This window comes from Sus scrofa, chromosome 13, assembly GCF_000003025.6.
Source record: "Sus scrofa isolate TJ Tabasco breed Duroc chromosome 13, Sscrofa11.1, whole genome shotgun sequence".
Taxonomy (NCBI): domain Eukaryota; kingdom Metazoa; phylum Chordata; class Mammalia; order Artiodactyla; family Suidae; genus Sus; species Sus scrofa.
This window is the reverse complement of record NC_010455.5, coordinates 27,902,430-27,920,904: the sequence shown is the minus strand read 5'-3', so window position 1 is coordinate 27,920,904 and position 18,475 is coordinate 27,902,430. Positions and strand designations below refer to the sequence as shown.

Genomic DNA, 18,475 nt, shown 5'->3' with positions numbered 1-18,475 from the left:
GAAAACTGGGCCGTAGGAGTTCCTATTGTGGCTCAGCAATAACCCAATTAGTATCCTTGAGGATTCGGGTTCCATCCCTGGTCTCACTCAGTAGGTTAAGGATCAGGATCTGGCATTGCCGTGAGCTGTGGTATAGGTCGCAGACTTGCCTTGGACCCTCCATTGCTGTGGCTGCGGTATAGGCTGCAGCTGCAGCTCCAATTTGACTCCTAGCCTGGGAATGTCCATATGATGCAGGAGCAGCCCTAAAAAGCAAAAAAAAAGGAAAAAAAAAGAAAAAAGAAAACTGGGCTGACTATACATACTGCTGAATTGAATTTTGCATTTCATATTACTGTGAACATTTTATCATAGCACTAAATATTCTTCAATTTATCATTTTAGTGGTTGCATAATATTCCACCATGTTGTAACTTAATCATTCTCCTACTGTTAGTCACTTGACTTGTTTGCATTTTTTTTTTTTTTTTTGTAAAATACTAACACTGAGAAGCAAATAAATCATTGTCAAAACATTTGTTTTTAGGACAGCTTTCTAAAAGTGGTACTACTGCATCCAAGGAACATCAATACTCTTTTTTAAATCGTTTAGCTTCCCTTAAAATAATAATGGGTTAAAATGGCTTAAAGTATATAAACAAGAATGATGGGACAAGGAGGACAGATGTTTAGAAGATGGAAAATGGATGAAGCGGTAACAGACAAAAGTGAGGTGAAGGGAAGGAGTAATGGCTTGACACACTTGCTGAGGGCAGTGTAGTGGAAGAAGGGAGCTGAGCTACCTGCCAAACCCCAGCTGACTTGGGACCTGGAAACCCCAGGTACAAGGAAGGGTGGGAAGGAGAAGTGGTGCTAAAAATAAGGGCATTCACTGAAAGTCTGTAATAACACTTGATTCCCTTCTCTGCCACTTCAGAGAAGCACTTACATCATCCAAACCCCGGACAAAAACATCAGAGGACTTTTTGTTTTAAAAAAATGTAAAAGCCCCAGCCAAAAGATCTCTGCATTCTAGCATTTAGAGATCTCCAGGGAAGCAGCCTGCTCACTACTAAGCACTCCAGAGGGAAGCCTTGAGCCAATTCCACTACTCACCCTCCCCTCACACATGGATACATGCATGTGTGCTTGTGTGTGCATATGTGTGTGTGTATCAGTAAGAATCACAACATATTTTTGAGGAAACTCTCCAAAAAGAGTAAACAAGATAACAAGACCTGCAATAGGGGAATGAAGGTGGTGAGACAATTCAGGTGATAGAAGAGACTTTTAGGAAAACCCTTCTAATTAGAACAGTCAGATTTGAGAGGTATCTCTAAAATTAGAATAGTATGCTACAAAAAAGGAAACAAACTGGAAACAAGAAAAGGCTCTTAGAAATTAAACTAGTAACTGCCAAAATAAAATTTTACCAGAAAGGTTGAAAATTAGTCAAGATACTCTCCCAGAAAATGGCACAAGACAGGAAATGGAAATAATAGAAAAAATAGTTGAGGAGGTCAACTATTCTAATAATTTAGAAGGTCCAACATTTCACTGACTGGAATTTCAGAAAAAGTGAAAACAAAAAAAACATGGGACAGTTGTCACAAAAATAACATAGAAAATTTCTAACAGTAGAAGTACCTGAGTCGCTGGATTGAAAAATTCCACTGAGCACATTAGGGAACTGAGTATATGAAGGATAAAGAGAAGACTTTAAAAAATTTCCAAGGGACGGGGAAACAGACCACAATAGTGTAAATTCTATTTATTGATTGTCAAAGGAATAACAATCAGACTGGAAGCAGACATCTCATTAGTAACAATGGATGCTTTAAGTCAGCGAAGCATTGTCTACAAAACTTTGAGAGACATTTTTCAACCAAGAATTCCAGAGCCAGTCTGGAATTACCAATCAAGTATGAGGTCAGAGAAAGTTGTTTTAGATATATAAAGCACCCAACAACTTTGCCGTTCACACACTCTTTCTTGGCAAGCGACTCGATGTGCTGCAGTGAAGTGAGAGTGTAAACGAAGAGGCAGATGTGGAATTTAGGATACAATGGAGCCCAGTGTACCAACTGCCAGTAGCAGAAAGAACAGCAAGGATAGACTAGAGAAAGAGGCTGGAGGTCTCTAGAAGGGAAATATACAGGAGAAAGGGGGACTCAAAGAGTATCGAATTGGATGGAGAATTTGAAAGTCACCGAGGATGCGTTAAAAGCAACCAACACAGAGGGAAAAGGAAGACAACTGGAAACTTCAGTAAAAAAAAAAATGCTGCTCCAAAAAGGGAAATATATCAAAATAAACTACTTAGATCTGCAGTGAACAACATTTACACAGTCATAATCATACTCATGCTGTTTATTTCAACTTTCAGAACAAGTCAATAAACAAAACATAAGACTATGGTTACAGAACAGAATTTAAGAATTATCAGACTTGACATTGTCAGAGGCAGAGAGGTGGGAAAGGAGAGGAGACAGAAGCAGGGTGCATCTCACATTCCACAAAATGGAGAATGATACTGTTTATACTTAACAGATAAACTAAATTTGTAATTATAATAAATAATTTATATTTTCCTGATTATAAAATTTTTATTACTTATAAAAATATGGAAGTTACTTTTTTTTCCTTTTTATGGCCACACCTGCAGCATATGAAAGCTCCTGGGCTAGGGGTTGAATCAGAGCTGCAGCTGCAGGCCTACACCACAGCCACAGCAACACCAGATCTGAGTGGCATCTGCAATCTAAGCCACAGCTTGCAGCAACGGTCCTTAACCCATTGAGCGAGGCCAGGGATCAAACTTGCGCCCTCACAAAGACAATGTTGGATCCTTAACCCACTGAGCCACAATGTGAACTCTGGAAATTACATTTAAAAAAATGTTTAATCACCCATAATTCCACAGGACCTGGGTTTGACCCCAAGCTCTGCAATTTACCATTTGTATGGCTGTAAGTCACATAACCATTTAAAACATTTTCTTCTATTTTTTAGGTAATTTATCTAGATATTTTTAATAGTATAAGTATACATAGCAACATTATATGAGAACTGTACTATACACACAACTTTGAATCTAGATGTTTTTCACTTTATTTATTTTTCAATTTATTTTTTGGCTGCACCTGCAGCATGTGGAAGTTCCTGGGCCAGGAAGTTCCTGGAACAGTGACACAAGCTGCTCCAGTGACAATGCTGGATCCTTATCCCACTGTGCCACAAGAGAACTACTGGATCTTCTTCACTTTAAAGCATAAAGTAAATCTCTGGATACCTATCATGCTCTTCTGTACTTCTAAATATACTTCTTGGCCAAAGGGCAGTCAGAGATTTCCCAGAGATGGGCTTGAGCCAATCCTCAAAGAAACTACATGTGGGGCAAAGCAGGCAGGGGCTGTGTGGGGTGTGGTGGTGAGGCATTGCAGGCACCAAGGACAGCAAGAGCAAAGGCACAGAGAGCAAGCAGTGTCTCCGGGCTGCAGTAAAAGGTGCATGGGAAGTAAAGCGATGAGGTTGTAAAGCGAGCATGAAGATCTTAGTAAATCATGGCAAGGGATCCAGACATTTTTCCTGTACGAGACATGAAAAAGGGGTGTGATAGACTTTGTTTGCTTTGGCACCCAAGGATCTAGCACCATGTTTGCTACAAACAGGGTGCATAATATATATTTCTGTAATTGACACAATATATCATCGGAAGCCAGAAATGCTTCCTGGGCTTCCAGTCTGGATGCTGGAAATGCTGCCATTTGCTGAGGAAAGGAATCCGGGAGGAGCAAGATTTAAAAGATTAAGTATCTGGACAACAACCTTAGCGATTCCATAGTCTCACCTCATTTTAAAAAATGTCACGATTTTGTAGTGCACCCCCAGGTAGGACTTGAGGCCCTAAAGGATTCATGGATTTGCCTCAGAGAGCTTACATGCCTCCAGAAATGAGCACAAAACCGAATATGTAACTGGAGTTTCTCCCGAAGAGGATCCACAGCCTCCATCCTATTATTGAAGGGGCTGTGACCCCAGAAAGACTAGACAGAAGTGACAGGAGTGGGAGAGCAACAACTGCCTAGGGAAGGGAGGGGACGCAGAACACAGAGGAATGACTAGCTTCCTGAGCACACGTGTGTGTGTGTGTGTGTGTGTGTGTGTGTGTGTGTGTGTGTGTGTGAATAATCTCTCTCCTGAGCTCCCAAAGCACCCTTACCTGATTTCATCATCCCTTTCGCATTCCTGTGCTCCACTTAACACACATCTCATTCCAGGATAAAAACAGACCTTTTCACTTTCTCCTCAATGCACACTGCTAGGCCTGGCTCTTTGTCTGACAGCTCTTAGCAACTTAAGAAAATGGGGCGTCCAAGTTCCTATCTACTTCGAGCAAGAGCAGCCCAGAGAGAAGGCAGATGGCCCCAAGGAAAAGGCAAACCTAAGCCAAGTCTGACAACAAGGTGTAGTCACTCCTTTCCTATCAGAACCTTACACAAAAAGGTAGGTGGCAGCTTGAGGGCTCAATGGAACTGGGAGGGTGAGTTGCTATGATCTGGGGAAGGACCTGATCTGCCTAGTAAAGCACTAGGATAACATGATTTGTATGGACTGGGGGTTCTAAACCTGGGTGCAGATTTGTAGAAACTCAGACCTGGAGATAAAACACAAGCAGAAATGTAAAAAGTCATTTTCTTGAATGAGGGACATAAAAAAGCATGTTATAGAACTCGGTTTGGGAGTTCCCGGCGTGGCTCAGTGGTTAACGAATCCGACTAAGAACCATGAGGTTGTGGGGTTGATCCCTGGCCTTGCTCAGTGGGTTAAGGATCCGGCGTTGCCGTGAGCTGTGGTGTAGGTTGCAGACGCGGCTCGGATCCCACGTTGCTGTGGCTCTGGCGTAGGCTGGTGGCTACAGCTCCGATTCAACCCCTAGCTTGGGAACCTCCATATGCTGTGGAAGCGGCCCAAGAAATGGCAAAAAAACAAAAAGACAAAACAAAACAAACAAAACAAAACAAAACAAAAAAGAACTCAGTTTGCTCATTTAAATGAAGTTCATGGTATCTTAAAATAAAAACATAGGAGGTCTCGTGGTGGCTCAGTGGTTTAGAAATCCAACTAGGAACCACGGGGTTGCGGGTTCGATCCCTGGCCTTGCTCAGTGGGTTAAGGATCAGGCATTGCTGTGAGCTATGGTGTAGGTCACAGACGCGGCTCGGATCCCACGTTGCTGTGGCTCTGGTGTAGGCCGGCGGCTACAGCTTTGATTAGACCCCTAGCCTGGGAACCTCCATATACCGTGGGTGCAGCCCTAGCAAAAGACAAAAAAAAACAAAACAAAACAAAAAAACAAATATAATAAGTTAGGTCACAGAGATCCAGCAGCCAAGGGTTGTCAGAGGCATTGAAGCCAATGTAGTTAGTGTTCTGTTTTGCCGAAACAGAACACATCCAGATCTTCACACCAGAGCTCTCTCCCTTTCTCAGAGTGGAAAGACCCAAAGTGCTCTGTAAACTACAAAACACTCACTGACTAACTTGGATCACAGACAGCGGTGGCCTGCAGCTTTTACTTGACTGTAGGGGTTCTGGATGCCACTGAATGCACACTGGAGTTCCCTCCAGAGTTTTAAAAAATACTGAGGCCTGGGAACATAAAAATTGTCAAGTGCCCTAGATGATTCCAACACGGAGTCAAGGTTAAAAACCACTGCTTTGCTGCAAGTTTGGGTCAGTGATCCCCAAACCTAGTTTTATATTGCCATCACCTGGGTAGCTCTTCTGACCTCCCAATGAATAGAAATCTCGAACGAGGAGATCGCAATCATCCATGACTGAGTATTCAGTTATGAAGAGGAATACACAATGTGAAGCTCAAACAGTTTAATCTTAATGGCCACAAACCCAAGTTGATACCTTTTAAGTTTTTATTTATTTATTTTTGTCTTTTTAAGGCTGTACCCTTGGCAATATGGAGGTTCCCAGGCTAGGGGTCTAATCAGAACTGTAGCCACCTGCCTACACCACAGCTACAGCAATGCAAGATCTGAGCCGTGTCTGCAACCCACACCAAAGCTCACGGCAACACCGGACCCTTAACCCACTGAGTGAGGTCAGGGATTGAACCTGCAACCTCACAGGTCCTAGTCGGATTCGTTTCTGCTGTGTCACGATGGGAACTCCAAGTTGGTACCCTTCAGGAAAGCACTTTTGGCCTCTTGGTGGGTAAAGGTCAGAGATTTACCCTAAATCTTCAAACTTGCTCTCCCTCCCCTAAGATTCCTAAGCATGCAGGGAGAAAAAAAAAATCTAACTTTTCCTAATCTCAGGAGAGACACATAGTGCTATCTTTGGATCTCCGAGAAAGGGAGAGAGCAAGAGTTGCTATTAGGGTCTTGAGGGCAGTAGCACTTTTTATTCTTCTGTTTTTCCTTTTATGGCTGCACCTGTGGCATACAGAAGTTCACAGGCTCTGGGTAGAATTGGAGCTGCAGCTGTAGGCCTACACCAAAGCCATGGCAGGGTAGAATCGGAGCTGCAGCTGTAGGCCTACACCAAAGCCATGGCAATGCAGGATTTTAACCCATTGAGTGAGGCCAGAGGATTGAACCTGAATCCTCATGGATACTCACTGGATTCTTAACCTACTGAGCCACAACAGGAACTTCCATTCTTACTTTTGAAACCTAGCGACTTTTTTGTATTTGTGTCTATATGATTTAGAGTGAAACTGGGAAAAGAAGTCACACATGCTCTGATTAAAGGCTGAGGTTAGGAGTTCCTGTTGTGGTGTAACAGGACTGGTGGAATTTTGGGAGTGCTGGGACGCAGGTTTGATCCTCGGCCTGGCACAGTGGGTTAAGGATATAGAGTTGCCACAGCTGCAACTTAGGTCGAGATTGTGGCTGAGATCTGATCACTGGCCTAGGAACTCCACGTGCTGAGGAGCAGCAAGAAAAAGAAAAAAGATCGTGATTAAAGGGGAAAAAAATTAAGAAGTTAATAAATTTCGTGTGAATGCCTTCTGTAGGTCAAAGTGCTCTGTAAACTACAAAACACTCACTAACTAATATTTAGTCTTATGGAAATAAGACAATAAATGCATGGGCTTATGCACGAAAGTTGCTTCTAGCTGCTATCACCAGGTACAGCATTTATGATAAATCCTCTTGAACGATGAGAGTGGGAGTATAGACAGAGGGAGAAATCAGGAGATTCAAACCCCAGTCTTAGATTTGCTGCTTGCTCATCACACTGCCTAAGGCACACCCATAAAATCTGTCACCTCAACTTCCTCACCTAAAAATGAGAGTATATACCTCTTTCTCAGGCTCTTCCACAGAGCCAGGTAGTGTTTCAGGTGGTGAGATCTAGCAGGAATATGGCAGAGCAAAGGGAACCTAGATTTAGTACCTGGGTCCTAACACAGGTTCTGCCACTTGTTACTTGCTCTTGAGTTAAATGACCTCTCTTGGGTAAAGGAGGCAAATACCTTTTTCAATGTTACAAGGGTTAAGGTATGGTCTATGTGAAAGCACGAGGTATCAGGACTCTACACATGAAGGTACACAGACAAAGAAATCAAGTTCAATATAAATACAAGGCAATATTATTACATAACTCTACCTATTGCATAGTTTTCAAAACTGTTTTTCCAGGAGTAAAGGCCCAGTGGTAACAAAGGTATCTTACCTTAGTCAGTTGATTCATCCTTCTAAAAGCTGTCATAGTCCAATACCTCTGAACGTCTAGAAAAACAAATTAAGACCTAAGGAGTGCCACTCTGCCTCCTCCCGCTCACTTCCCTCTTTGGTCCTCTCAGAATTAGAAGGGCTCCATGATTTCGTCTAAAGTCTATCCAAAATTGTAACAATGACAACCAAACTGAGCACCCTGGCTGAGCATGAGCAGGATGAGAGCAGAGACAATGTGGGCATGCCCTTGGGGAAGCTTCATTCTCTGACTCCTCCATCAGGGAAGAGGGCTGTTAGCAGCACCTCACTCAAATGGAATGTAGTGCCAACTGGGCTTCAGGTACTGGAAGGGTTGTTGATTTTAGCAAAGAAACACAGCCCAGCAGCATCTGTAACTCCGATGTGCTGTCTCTATCAATCCTCAAGTGCTTGGTCATGCAGGCTGGGAAACGGTGAGAAGAGAATCCTCTGAGGTCCCCAGAGCTTTACCATATAAGGTTCACAAGGTTCAGATGATAAGGGAAACAACCATGTCCTATTTCCATCCATTTTAGGAGCAGTAGATGGTTAGAAAGGTAGTTTTTTTTGTTTTTGTTTTTGTTTTAATTACTTGAAAAAAAAATTACCCAAGAAATAGAAAGCTTAAAAATATTCATAGGTGAGTTGTTGGTGAGTTGCTACCCCAGGTGATTTCCTTAACTAGCCATTGCTTAACCCCAAATACTAGAATACAAGGTTCAAAACTCTGGAATCCAGCAGACAGGCCTACACCAGTAATCTGCCATTGCTCAAGAAATCGTACCAGAGCTTTAAACAACATTAGTGAAAAATACCTTTCCCCCAAAGAGATCTTTATCACTGAGCTCTGCATGACCTACTTCTAAGAAAGCCACTGCACTTCAGACAACATGACTGCTGGGGGCACCATTAAAAACAACATCCTTGCCTGGAGGCCTTCGTTTCCATTTTCTTTAAATTTGCCTGTGAAATGCTTATCATGTGTTTTGTGCTGCACTCTTAAAAACTGTTACTTTAGTGGGCAGAGCAGGCCTCATTTTTTTTTTTTCCCACAAAGGAGGGGAAAACAGCAGAGCACCCGGGGGTCTTACTCGGCCTCTAGGTGCTCTCCACCAGATGGGTTCTGTGATGCCGCATTAGGTGCGAGTTCGAGATGAAGGCCGCGCCGCACTTGGCACATTCATAGGGCTTCTCCCCCGTGTGGGTTCTCTGGTGCACCGTGAGGCTTGACCTTTGCCGGAAGGCCTTGCCGCACTCGTTGCACGTGTATGGCTTCTCCCCGTTATGGATCCTCTGGTGAATAAGCAGGTATGAGCTGCACGTGAAGGCCTTCCCACACTCGTTACACACATACGGAAGATCCCCGCTGTGAATCCTCTGGTGCACGATCAGGCAGGAGAGCTGACTGAAGGCCTTCCCGCACTCGCTGCAGTCATAAGGCTTCTCTGCTGTGTGAATTCTCTGGTGTACAATAAGGTGTGAAAAACAGCTGAAGGCCTTCCCGCACTCTTTGCACTCGTATGGCTTCTCACCAGTATGACTTCGCTGGTGCACGATCAGATTTGCACTCTGAGTGAAGGCTTTGCCACAATCATTACAAGCAAAGGGCTTTTCCCCCGTGTGGATCCTCTGGTGGACGATGAGGTTTGAGCTCCGAGTGAACGTTTTCCCACACTCATTACATTCATAGCATTTCTCTGTGATGTGGACCTTCTGGTGCCGAGCAAGCTGGGAGCTGTAACTGAAGGCTTTCTCGCATTCACTGCACTTGAAGGTCTTTTCTAAGGAGTGGATTTTTTGATGTACAGTCAGATTTGAACTCTGAGTGAAGGCTTTCCCACACTTTGAACAAACATAGGGTTTCTGTCCGGTGTGGATTCGCTGATGCACAACAAGGTTTGCACTCTGAATGAAGGCCTTCCCGCACTCATGACATTCGAAGGGTTTCTCCCCAGTGTGGATTCGCTGATGCACTACAAGGTTCGCACTTTGACTAAAGCCTTTCCCACACACGCTACATGTAAAAGGTTTCTGCCCAGGTTGGCTTTTCTGATTTTTAACAGAGCCAGAACCAAGGCTGTATCGTTCTTCAGATGTGTGACATTTCTGGTCTTCCTCTTCTTTGAAGTTATCAGGTATCTGACAGTCCTTCACTGTCACCTGTCTGGGACCTTTCTTTTCCCTCTTTATTCTCTGCCTCTTTAACATGTTCCCTTTTTCACCGGCTTCTCCTAACTCAGGTCCTTGAGAGTCAGCTTTCTCCATTCTCTCTGGTATTATGAAGGACTTTTCTGCTTCATCACAGATCTCAATTTTTGGAACCAATAACTGTGGGTTCTTGGTTTCAGCATCTGAAATAACAAACAGAAAATATAAATATCAGGAGTTCCCGTCATGGCGCGTGGTTAACGAATCCAACTAGGAACCATGAGGTTGCGGGTTCGGTCCCTGCCCTTGCTCAGTGGGTTAACGATCCGGCGTTGCCGTGAGCTGTGGTGTAGGTTGCAGACGAGGCTCGGACCCCACGTTGCTGTGGCTCTGGCGTAGGCCTGTGGCTACAGCTCCGATTAGACCCCTAGCCTGGGAACCTCCATATGCCGTGGGAGCGGCCCAAGAAATAGCAAAAAGACAAAAAAAATATATATATATATAAAAATATCAGCTTTTTCTGCCCTAAAAAAGAATAGGTCAGGAAGAATGTGATTTCAGTGCCTCTGCAAAACGGCTTTGTCAGAAGAAAGAACCCCTCACACATCACTCTTCTTCTGTGCCCTTCCCTCACCTGGAGCAGAACCCACTGAATCACAGCCTTGCAGCACACTTGCCTACCTTAACCTGCTCATGCCAGAGACCTCATCTCCAGACAGCTCTCCTTCTGCTGCCTGACAACTAATCTCACTATTCAGACAGGTCCAGAAGGACACATCTCTCCCCAGGCTTGCCCTCTTACCTCAGCCACCTAATGAGGATTTGCTTATACCCACCATTTAATTAGGGAGATTCTCTCCCTGTGAACAAAGATCTGGGCAACTTTGGCTTTTGTGAATGAGAATGCTGGATATCACAGAAGGACAAACATGGACAGAAAGGGCCACAATGGATGTCAGCAGGGCCACAGCAGCCCAAACCACCCAAAACACTGAGAGGCTATGAAGCATAGAGGTTGAGAACATGGATTCCGGAACCAGACTGCCTGGTTTCAAGTCCCTGCTCTGCCACTTACCAACTGTAGGACAGTGGGCTGGTAACTTCTCTGTGCTTTCATTTCCTCATCTCTAAAACAGGGACCGAGAGTTCCCGTTGTGGTGCAGTGGTTAACAAATCCGACTAGGAACCATGAGATTGCAGGTTCGATGCCTGGCCTTGCTCAGTGGGTTAAGGATACAGCGTTACCGTGAGCTGTGGTGTAGGTCACAGACGCGGCTCAGACCCCGTGTCGTTGTGGCTCTGGTGTAGGCTGGTGGCTACAGCTCCGATTAGACCCCTAGCCTGGGAACCTCCATATGCCGTGGGAAGCAGCCCTAGAAAAGGCAAAAAGACAATAAAATAAAATATAAAATAAAATAAAATAAAATAAAATAAAACAAAACAGGGACCGTAACAGGGTCTATCTCATAAATCCAGGAGAGGATTAGCTGAGTTACTTTATGTCAGTTGTTGAGAATAGCCAGGGAGATCAACAGACGGCTCTGTGAGTGTCTGCAGTGATTTTCAGCCTGTCTGGTGGTCTATGCTTCAAAGTGCTGGGGGCCAGGAGGAAAGATGAACCTTAAGAAATGGAAGTTGCTATGGTGACAGATGGTAGCACTAGAAGGGACTAAAAAAAAGGATATGAACAGAGTAAACGGCTTACCCCTCGTGCTGAGGAAATAGCCAACCCTTATGTCAAAGAAAATTGACTGTTTTGAGTTAAGTTTGAGACATGGCATAGCCTTCTCCATGAGGCCTAAAAATATCATGGGAATACGAAAATATCCTGAAGTTTAAAAACTCTTGGAGTTCCCGTCGTGGCGCAGTGGTTAACGAATCCGACTAGGAACCATGAGGTGGCGGGTTCGGTCCCTGCCCTTGCTCAGTGGGTTAATGATCCGGCGTTGCCGTGAGCTGTGGTGTAGGTTGTAGACGCGGCTCGGATCCCACGTTGCTGTGGCTCTGGCGTAGGCCGGTGGCTGCACCTCTGATTAGACCCCTAGCCTGGGAACCTCCATATGCCGTGGGAGCGGCCCAAGAAATAGCAACAACAACAGACAAAAAAGACACACACACAAAAAAACAAAAACAAAAAAACAAAAACAAAAACAAAAACAAAAAACTCTTGACTAGTCTGGCTACTCTACACTGCCTCAGGACCTTAATGGTGTGAAAAAATGATCCTGCCGTCAGTAACATCACTCCTTATGTCTGTCTACACAAAGGGGAATGCCTCAGAAGGAATGGAACAAAAAGCATAAAGTGGGGAACAGAAGCTGCTGAGAGTTTGAGGAACTAAAGAGACACGAAAACGAAAGGTGGTCAGGAGTTCCCGTCATGGCGCAGCGGAAACGAATCTGACTAGGAACCATGAGGTTGTGTGTTCGATCCCTGGCCTCGCTCATGGGTTAAGGATCTGGCGTTGCCGTGAGCTGTGGTATAGGTCGTGGACGTGGCTCGGATCCCGAGTTGCTGTGGCTGTGGCTTAGGCCAGTGGCTACAGCTGCAATTAGACCCCTAACCTGGGAACCTCCACATGACGCGGGTCCGGCCCTAAAAAAACAAAAGACAAAAAAAAAAAAAAAAGAAAGTGAAAGGTGACAATCCTAACCTTCCCCATAACACTGGTTTAAGAAATGACTTGGGGAGTTCCTTGGTGGCTAAATAGGTTAAGAATCTGGTGTTGTCACTGCTGTGGCTTGGGTTTAATTGCTGGCCTGGGAACTTTTTCATGCTGTGGGTGCAGCCAAAAAATAAAAAAGAGAAAGTGACTTGATCTACAAATGCCTGAGGAATTGGCTAGGGAAGACAGTAGGTTCACAATATTCAAGAATAGCCCTTTACCAGGCAGATTCACAGCATGCAAGATGCAGAGGGTCCTAGGCAGTCATCCAGGGATTGTTTCTGCAACAAAGGACTCATGGCTACCATGTTCTTGACCCATAGTTAAATGTCACTCCTTCGCAGGCAAGCTTCCACCATTAAGCCAGACATATCTTGAGTCCCAGCTCAGAGAGACCTAGGTGATTATCCAGCCAGCCATCAGTACCTTCCACAAAGACCTAGCTTTGAACATTATGGCTGACACAACAGCTCAAAACCCTCTAGAACTTGCACAAAGATCTATGAAAACAGAACATCCCCAAGTCATTTCCTCAAAATCACCACAAAAGGGGACTGTTCCTACCTTAGCTAGCTTCTCTGGCAGGCTCACCAACCTATAATAATCATGAAGCATATGAAGAGGATATGTGTTCACATTCATGAATAAACATGAAACCTGCTAAACAATAAATGATGAAAAGGTAAATGTGGAGTTCATCTGTATTTGTCTGTGAGACTGTACAAAATAAGCCATTTCAGTATTCCTCACCCAGATCCCCCTGGCACTTTCTATGCTCTCTGCCACTAGAGCTAGGAGAGCAACCCACCAGTCTCTGTAAAGATTTGGAGAAACCCCAAAGGTCAGATTCCGAATTAGGGGGTCGAACCTTACCTAGATAGGTCACGTTCCCATGAGTCTCCCGTAACTCGCTTTTGGCCAGAGTGCCCGGTAATGAGGAGTTGCCTTGGGTCGAAGCAGCAGATGCCTCCTGCATTGCTGGATTCAGGACTAAAGCCATGTCCCAGAACATGTTTTGACCCTAGAAACAAGTAGGCACAGGTAGGTTTTTAAGGAGATTGTCTGTGGGAAGTGGCACAAATAGCTCTGAAGATGAGAACATAAGCACCTATTCCTAGAGGCCACATGATAAAGAAAAGAAAAGGAAAGAAAAACACCAAACACTAAAAAAAAGAAAAAAAAAAAAAAGAAAAAGAAAAAGAAAAAAGAAAGCCAGAGTCTTCTGTAAACAAGGTGACTCCAGCAGAGAAACACGTCTGCTACCTTCTTCCCAATTACTTTGATTTCACCTTCCTGCCCACTGTAGCACCCAAATATAACTTGTCAGTGACAAGACAAGAGAGCACAGGGGGAGATTTTCCAGAGTAGAATTTTCTAAGGTTTAATGATCAAAAAGGGAAGGTTCTGGTCACATTATTACAGAGAGGCTCTGAGGAACCTCAGTCCTCATCTGGCTAGAGGTGGTAAGGTGTGTGTTTGAAAACAAAACCTCATGACTCAAAGCATGGTCTGTAGATCAGCAGAATCACCCTTACCAGGGAGGCTGTGAGAAGTGTATAATCTGGAGTTCCCGTAGTGGTTCTTTGGTTAACAAACCTGACTAGCGACCATGAGGATGCAGGTTCAACCCCTGGCCTCACTCAGTGGGTTAAGGATCTGGTGTTGCCATGAGCTGTGGTGTAGGTTGCAGACGTGGCTTGGATCCCGTGTTGCTGTGGCTCTGGCATAGGCTGGCAACTACCGTTCTGATTAGACCCCTAGCCTGGGAACCTCCATATGCCACGGGTGTGGCCCTAAAAAGACAAAAAAAAAAAAAAAAAAAAAAAAGAAGTGCAGAATCTCAGACCACACCCCAGACCTCCTGAATCAGAACCTGAAATTCCACCGCTGCCCCCCCACCCCCCCCCCTCCTTTTTTTTTTTTTTTTTGTAAGTAAGTCTGTGCAGCACAGTTTGAAAAGCACTGGTTACGGGGAGTAATGAATGTCACATCAATCAAAAGACAATGTTTCTATTGCAAAAGACTAGAGGCCAGAGTCCTCCCAGGAAACAAGACTCTAGGTGTGGAAGTAGGGGGACAGAGTGCCCTTTGCAATCACTTGAAATCTTCAGGTCCCTCCTCCATCCTTCTTCCCAAACCATTATTTTACCTTTTCCTCCTGTTCTGATACATCAAGGCCTGTCTGAGGATTCTCCCTAGAAGCCCAGACTTTGATGTTCTCGGAGTGCACTTGCTGGCTGGATGCCTGACCCATGAAGATTTCTTCCTCTTCCTCCTCCTTTTTCACTGTCACTGGGCCCCAAGGGGCCAAGGCCATGGCCTCTCTCAATTCTGCAGTCATCTTCTCTGCTCAGCAGGGGAATTCCTACAGCTAGGGGTTGCCCAACAGAAGTCAACCCCATCTAAGCTTTAAGTCTCAAAAACTTCTTGAGTTTCTTCCCAAGGCCAGGATGAGTACCATCTAATGAGGAAATCAGAAAACACTGTTAGCAGTAGAGCAGAGGTTTGCCTGGATGCCACCAAGCCCATGGGCCAGTTTCACTAGTGTATAGGCAGAAGCTCTATAGCTTAGGGTCAGCTCTACTCTTCAATAGGATAGAAGGGGCTGGACTGTAGACAAGCCATTTATCCCCATAATAATCACATTACAAACAGCACTGTAGAATGTTTATTGATTTTCCTCCTGGTTATAAAGTTAATATAATTTAATTGTAGAAACTTTAAAAAATACAGAAAATATTAAGAAAAATTACCCCAATTCATCTCACAAGAGATAACCACTGTGTGTTAAAGACTTTAAGATATTTCTTTCAAGGGAAAACCTCCAACCATACTGACAATTATGACAAACTTTTAAACTATAGGGATACATAATTTCATAATTATCACTTTTTTTTTTAAGCAGGGACATTACAACACAAAGTTGTTTGTTTTGTTTTGTTTTTGCTGTTTAGGGCTGCACCTGCAACATATGGAAGTTCCCAGGCTGGGGGTCGAACTGCAGCTTCAGGGTCTATGCCACAGCAACTCAGGATCCGAGTTGCATCCGTGACCTACACCACAGCTCACAGTGATGCCAGATCCTTAACCCAATGAGCAAGGGCAGGGATTGAACCTGCATCCTCATGAATACTAGTTGGGTTCGTAACCCACTGAGACACAACGGGAACTCCTGGTTTTTTTTTTTTTTGGTTTTTTCTTTTTCATCACCAAGGACACAAAATAAGCATAAACCAAAAAAAAAAAAAAAAAAAAAAAAAACCCAAAAAAAAACCTCAAGAAAAAGACTGGGAGTCTAGACTCGAACATGTTGGGAGTGGTTTTATAGTTCTTTTTTTTCTTTGATTTTTTTTTTTTTTTCTTTTTCTTCTCTTGCTTTTTTTTTTTTTTTTTTTTGCTTTTTGAGGGCCGAACCTGCAGCTTATGGAAGTTCCCTAGCTAGGGGTTAAATCGGAGCTGCAGCTGCCAGCCTACACGATAGCCATAGCAACGCCGGATCTGAGCTGTGTCTGCAACCTACACCGCAGCTCATGGCAACGCTAGATCCTTAATGCACTGAGCAAGGGCAGGGACCGAACACACATCCTCGTAGATATTAGTCGGCTTGTTACAGTTGAACCAGGAACTTCCTTTTTCTTTGATTTTTACATTTTCCATTTCTTCCAAATGTTCTGTGAGACCAAATATTATAAAACTTAAAAAAAAAAATTCCATATTGCCATTCTTCACACATTTGTGTGTGTGTGTGTGTGTGTGTGTGTGTGTGTGTGTGTGTGTGTTTAGGGCCACACCCTCAGCACATGGAGACTTGGAGGTTGCCAGGCTAGGGGTCAAATTGGAGCTGTGGTGGCCGGCCTATGCCACAGCCACAATGCCAGATGCTGAGCCGTGTCTGTGATCTACACCACAGCTCATGGCAACACTGGATCCTTAACTCACTGATCGAAGCCAGGGGTTGAAACCGTGTCCTAATGGATACTAGTCAGATTTGTTTCTGCTGAGCCATGACGGAAACTCCACACATTGTTTTTAGCAGCTACACAATAATGTATGGTATTAACAATCATTCTCATTGAAAACAGGTCAATACAGAAACACAGAGAATTAAACATGTGTCCTACACACATGCACATGCACACACAGTAATTAGTTATCAGTCTTTTCTCTACATTCCCACATACATATGTATATATGTACCCCTAGACCCATACTGCTCATTTTTCCAAGGTATACGTTAGCTCACACTCGTACATTGTTCAGCGACCTCCACTGTTTGCTTTTTGAACTCAATTTTCAAATCTCACAACAGTTTTAAGATAGGATATTTCAATGTAAGTGCACAGAATCACTTCACTCTGGCATAGTACTCTAAATCACAGCTATATTATAATTTACTTAACCAGCCCCTATTTATTAACTATTGTTTTAGTAAAAGTAGTTTTGTTTCCAGTTTTTCTTTGGTTTGTTTGGCTGTGCCTGCGGCATGCTGAAGTTTCTGGGCTAGGCAACTAACTTGCCCCAGAGCAGCCACCCAGGCCACTGTAGTGACAAAGCAAGATCATAGCATGCCGAAAGGGAACTCATCCAGTTTATTTTCTTAATAACAATTAATGTTAAGGTTTTTTTCACATGCAAATAGCTTTTTTCTGATGCTGAATTATTTCTTCAGAATAGAGGGATTACTAGTTGAAGGATTTTTTTTTTTTTTTTTGTCTTCTTATGGCTGCATTAGTGGCATATGGAAGTTCCTAGGCAAGGGATCAAATTGAAGCTTCAGCTGCTGGCCTACACCACAGCAATGCCAGATCCTGAGCAGCGTCTGCAACCTACATCACATTTTATGGCAACGCAGGATCCCTAACCCACTAACCAGGGCCAGGGATGAATCTGCATCCTCATGGATACTAGTCGGGTTCATTACTGCTGAGCCACAACAGGAACCCCTGGTTGAAGGATTTTATGAGTGACATGTATTGCCAAATTGCTTTCTAAAAAGGCTGCACCAAATCATTCCACCACCAACTTAACAGTACCCCTGTATCACTTCCAAGTCAACAGATTTTTTTTTTAATTTGTGACTAAAATAATCTTACCATTTTAGTTGATTATACAGAAGTTGAAATCTTCCTAGTCCCCTTTAAATATCTTACTAGGAAAAAAGTAATAAATTTTAACTTCCTTTTTGCTACTACTGAAGTTATTATACACTTTACCCTACACTGGCTTACTGGCAACTAATTGTATAATACACTGCGTTTCTCCAGTAATGCAATACTTTCAGTCCTACAATGAATCTTAATCCTGGATAATTATTATTTCCATGACTAGCTGAATTCCACCAGGAAAGCCCTTAACACTCTTTTCATGTGTATACGCAAGACTGCCTACTCTGAGTATTGTCATCAGAAAGCTGATCAAACTCTAATCGGCCTCCAGCACTAAACAGCAGTCTCCCATCAAGAGCTTCCTTTCAATGTCCTTTCCCTATTTCCAAACGTGGCAACTCATCTCCCTCACCTCCAGGACCTACGCAGCTCCGTTTCCCGGGCAAGCCTGGCCCCTGTGGCGCTCCCGGTCCAACCTTCCCCAGGCTAGGCTCCCGGTAGACTACAGTTGGGTTTCTGAGGTGGCGGGGCGCCGAGCCGCCCCTGGACAGATAATGCTGGGATTCCCGAGGGGAGGACGGGGCTGGAGGCCCCTGGGATGGCCCCTCCCGCTCCCTCGACGTTCGCGCCCAGGCTCCGCCAACCCCGCTCACCATGCGCTACGGAGATGCTCCGCCAGAGCTTGCGGGTTCTGAAGCAGAAAGCAAGCCACCAAGACCCTGGCGCCTACCGGCGCGAGAACAATGACCGGACAGGAAGTGCCTGGGGATGGGCTTCCGGCTCCCCAAGTCGCCAGGCCAGCCTCTCTAGGAATCTCGGAGGTGCTTTCTTCTCGTTGGGTGTCCAATATCGCTCCTGAC

At 44.2% G+C, this 18,475-nt stretch overlaps 1 protein-coding gene across 3 annotated transcripts; it reads right to left on the bottom strand.

The window, feature by feature from the left end:
* On the bottom strand, positions 411-18,402 carry ZNF35 (zinc finger protein 35). 3 transcript variants are annotated; one of them, XM_021071741.1, is made up of 4 exons: positions 18,269-18,402; positions 14,660-14,971; positions 13,384-13,531; positions 411-10,048 (listed from the first exon to the last, which is right to left on the bottom strand). In XM_021071741.1, the coding sequence occupies exons 2-4, from the start codon at positions 14,849-14,851 to the stop codon at positions 8,796-8,798; spliced, it is 1,593 nt and encodes a 530-aa protein (XP_020927400.1). In that variant the 5' UTR covers positions 14,852-14,971; positions 18,269-18,402; the 3' UTR covers positions 411-8,795. The 3 variants fall into 3 exon arrangements, with proteins under 3 accessions (XP_020927400.1, XP_020927401.1, XP_020927402.1); XM_021071742.1 differs by lacking the exon at positions 18,269-18,402 and adding an exon at positions 18,028-18,240; XM_021071743.1 differs by lacking the exon at positions 14,660-14,971 and having other exon boundaries at positions 18,269-18,392.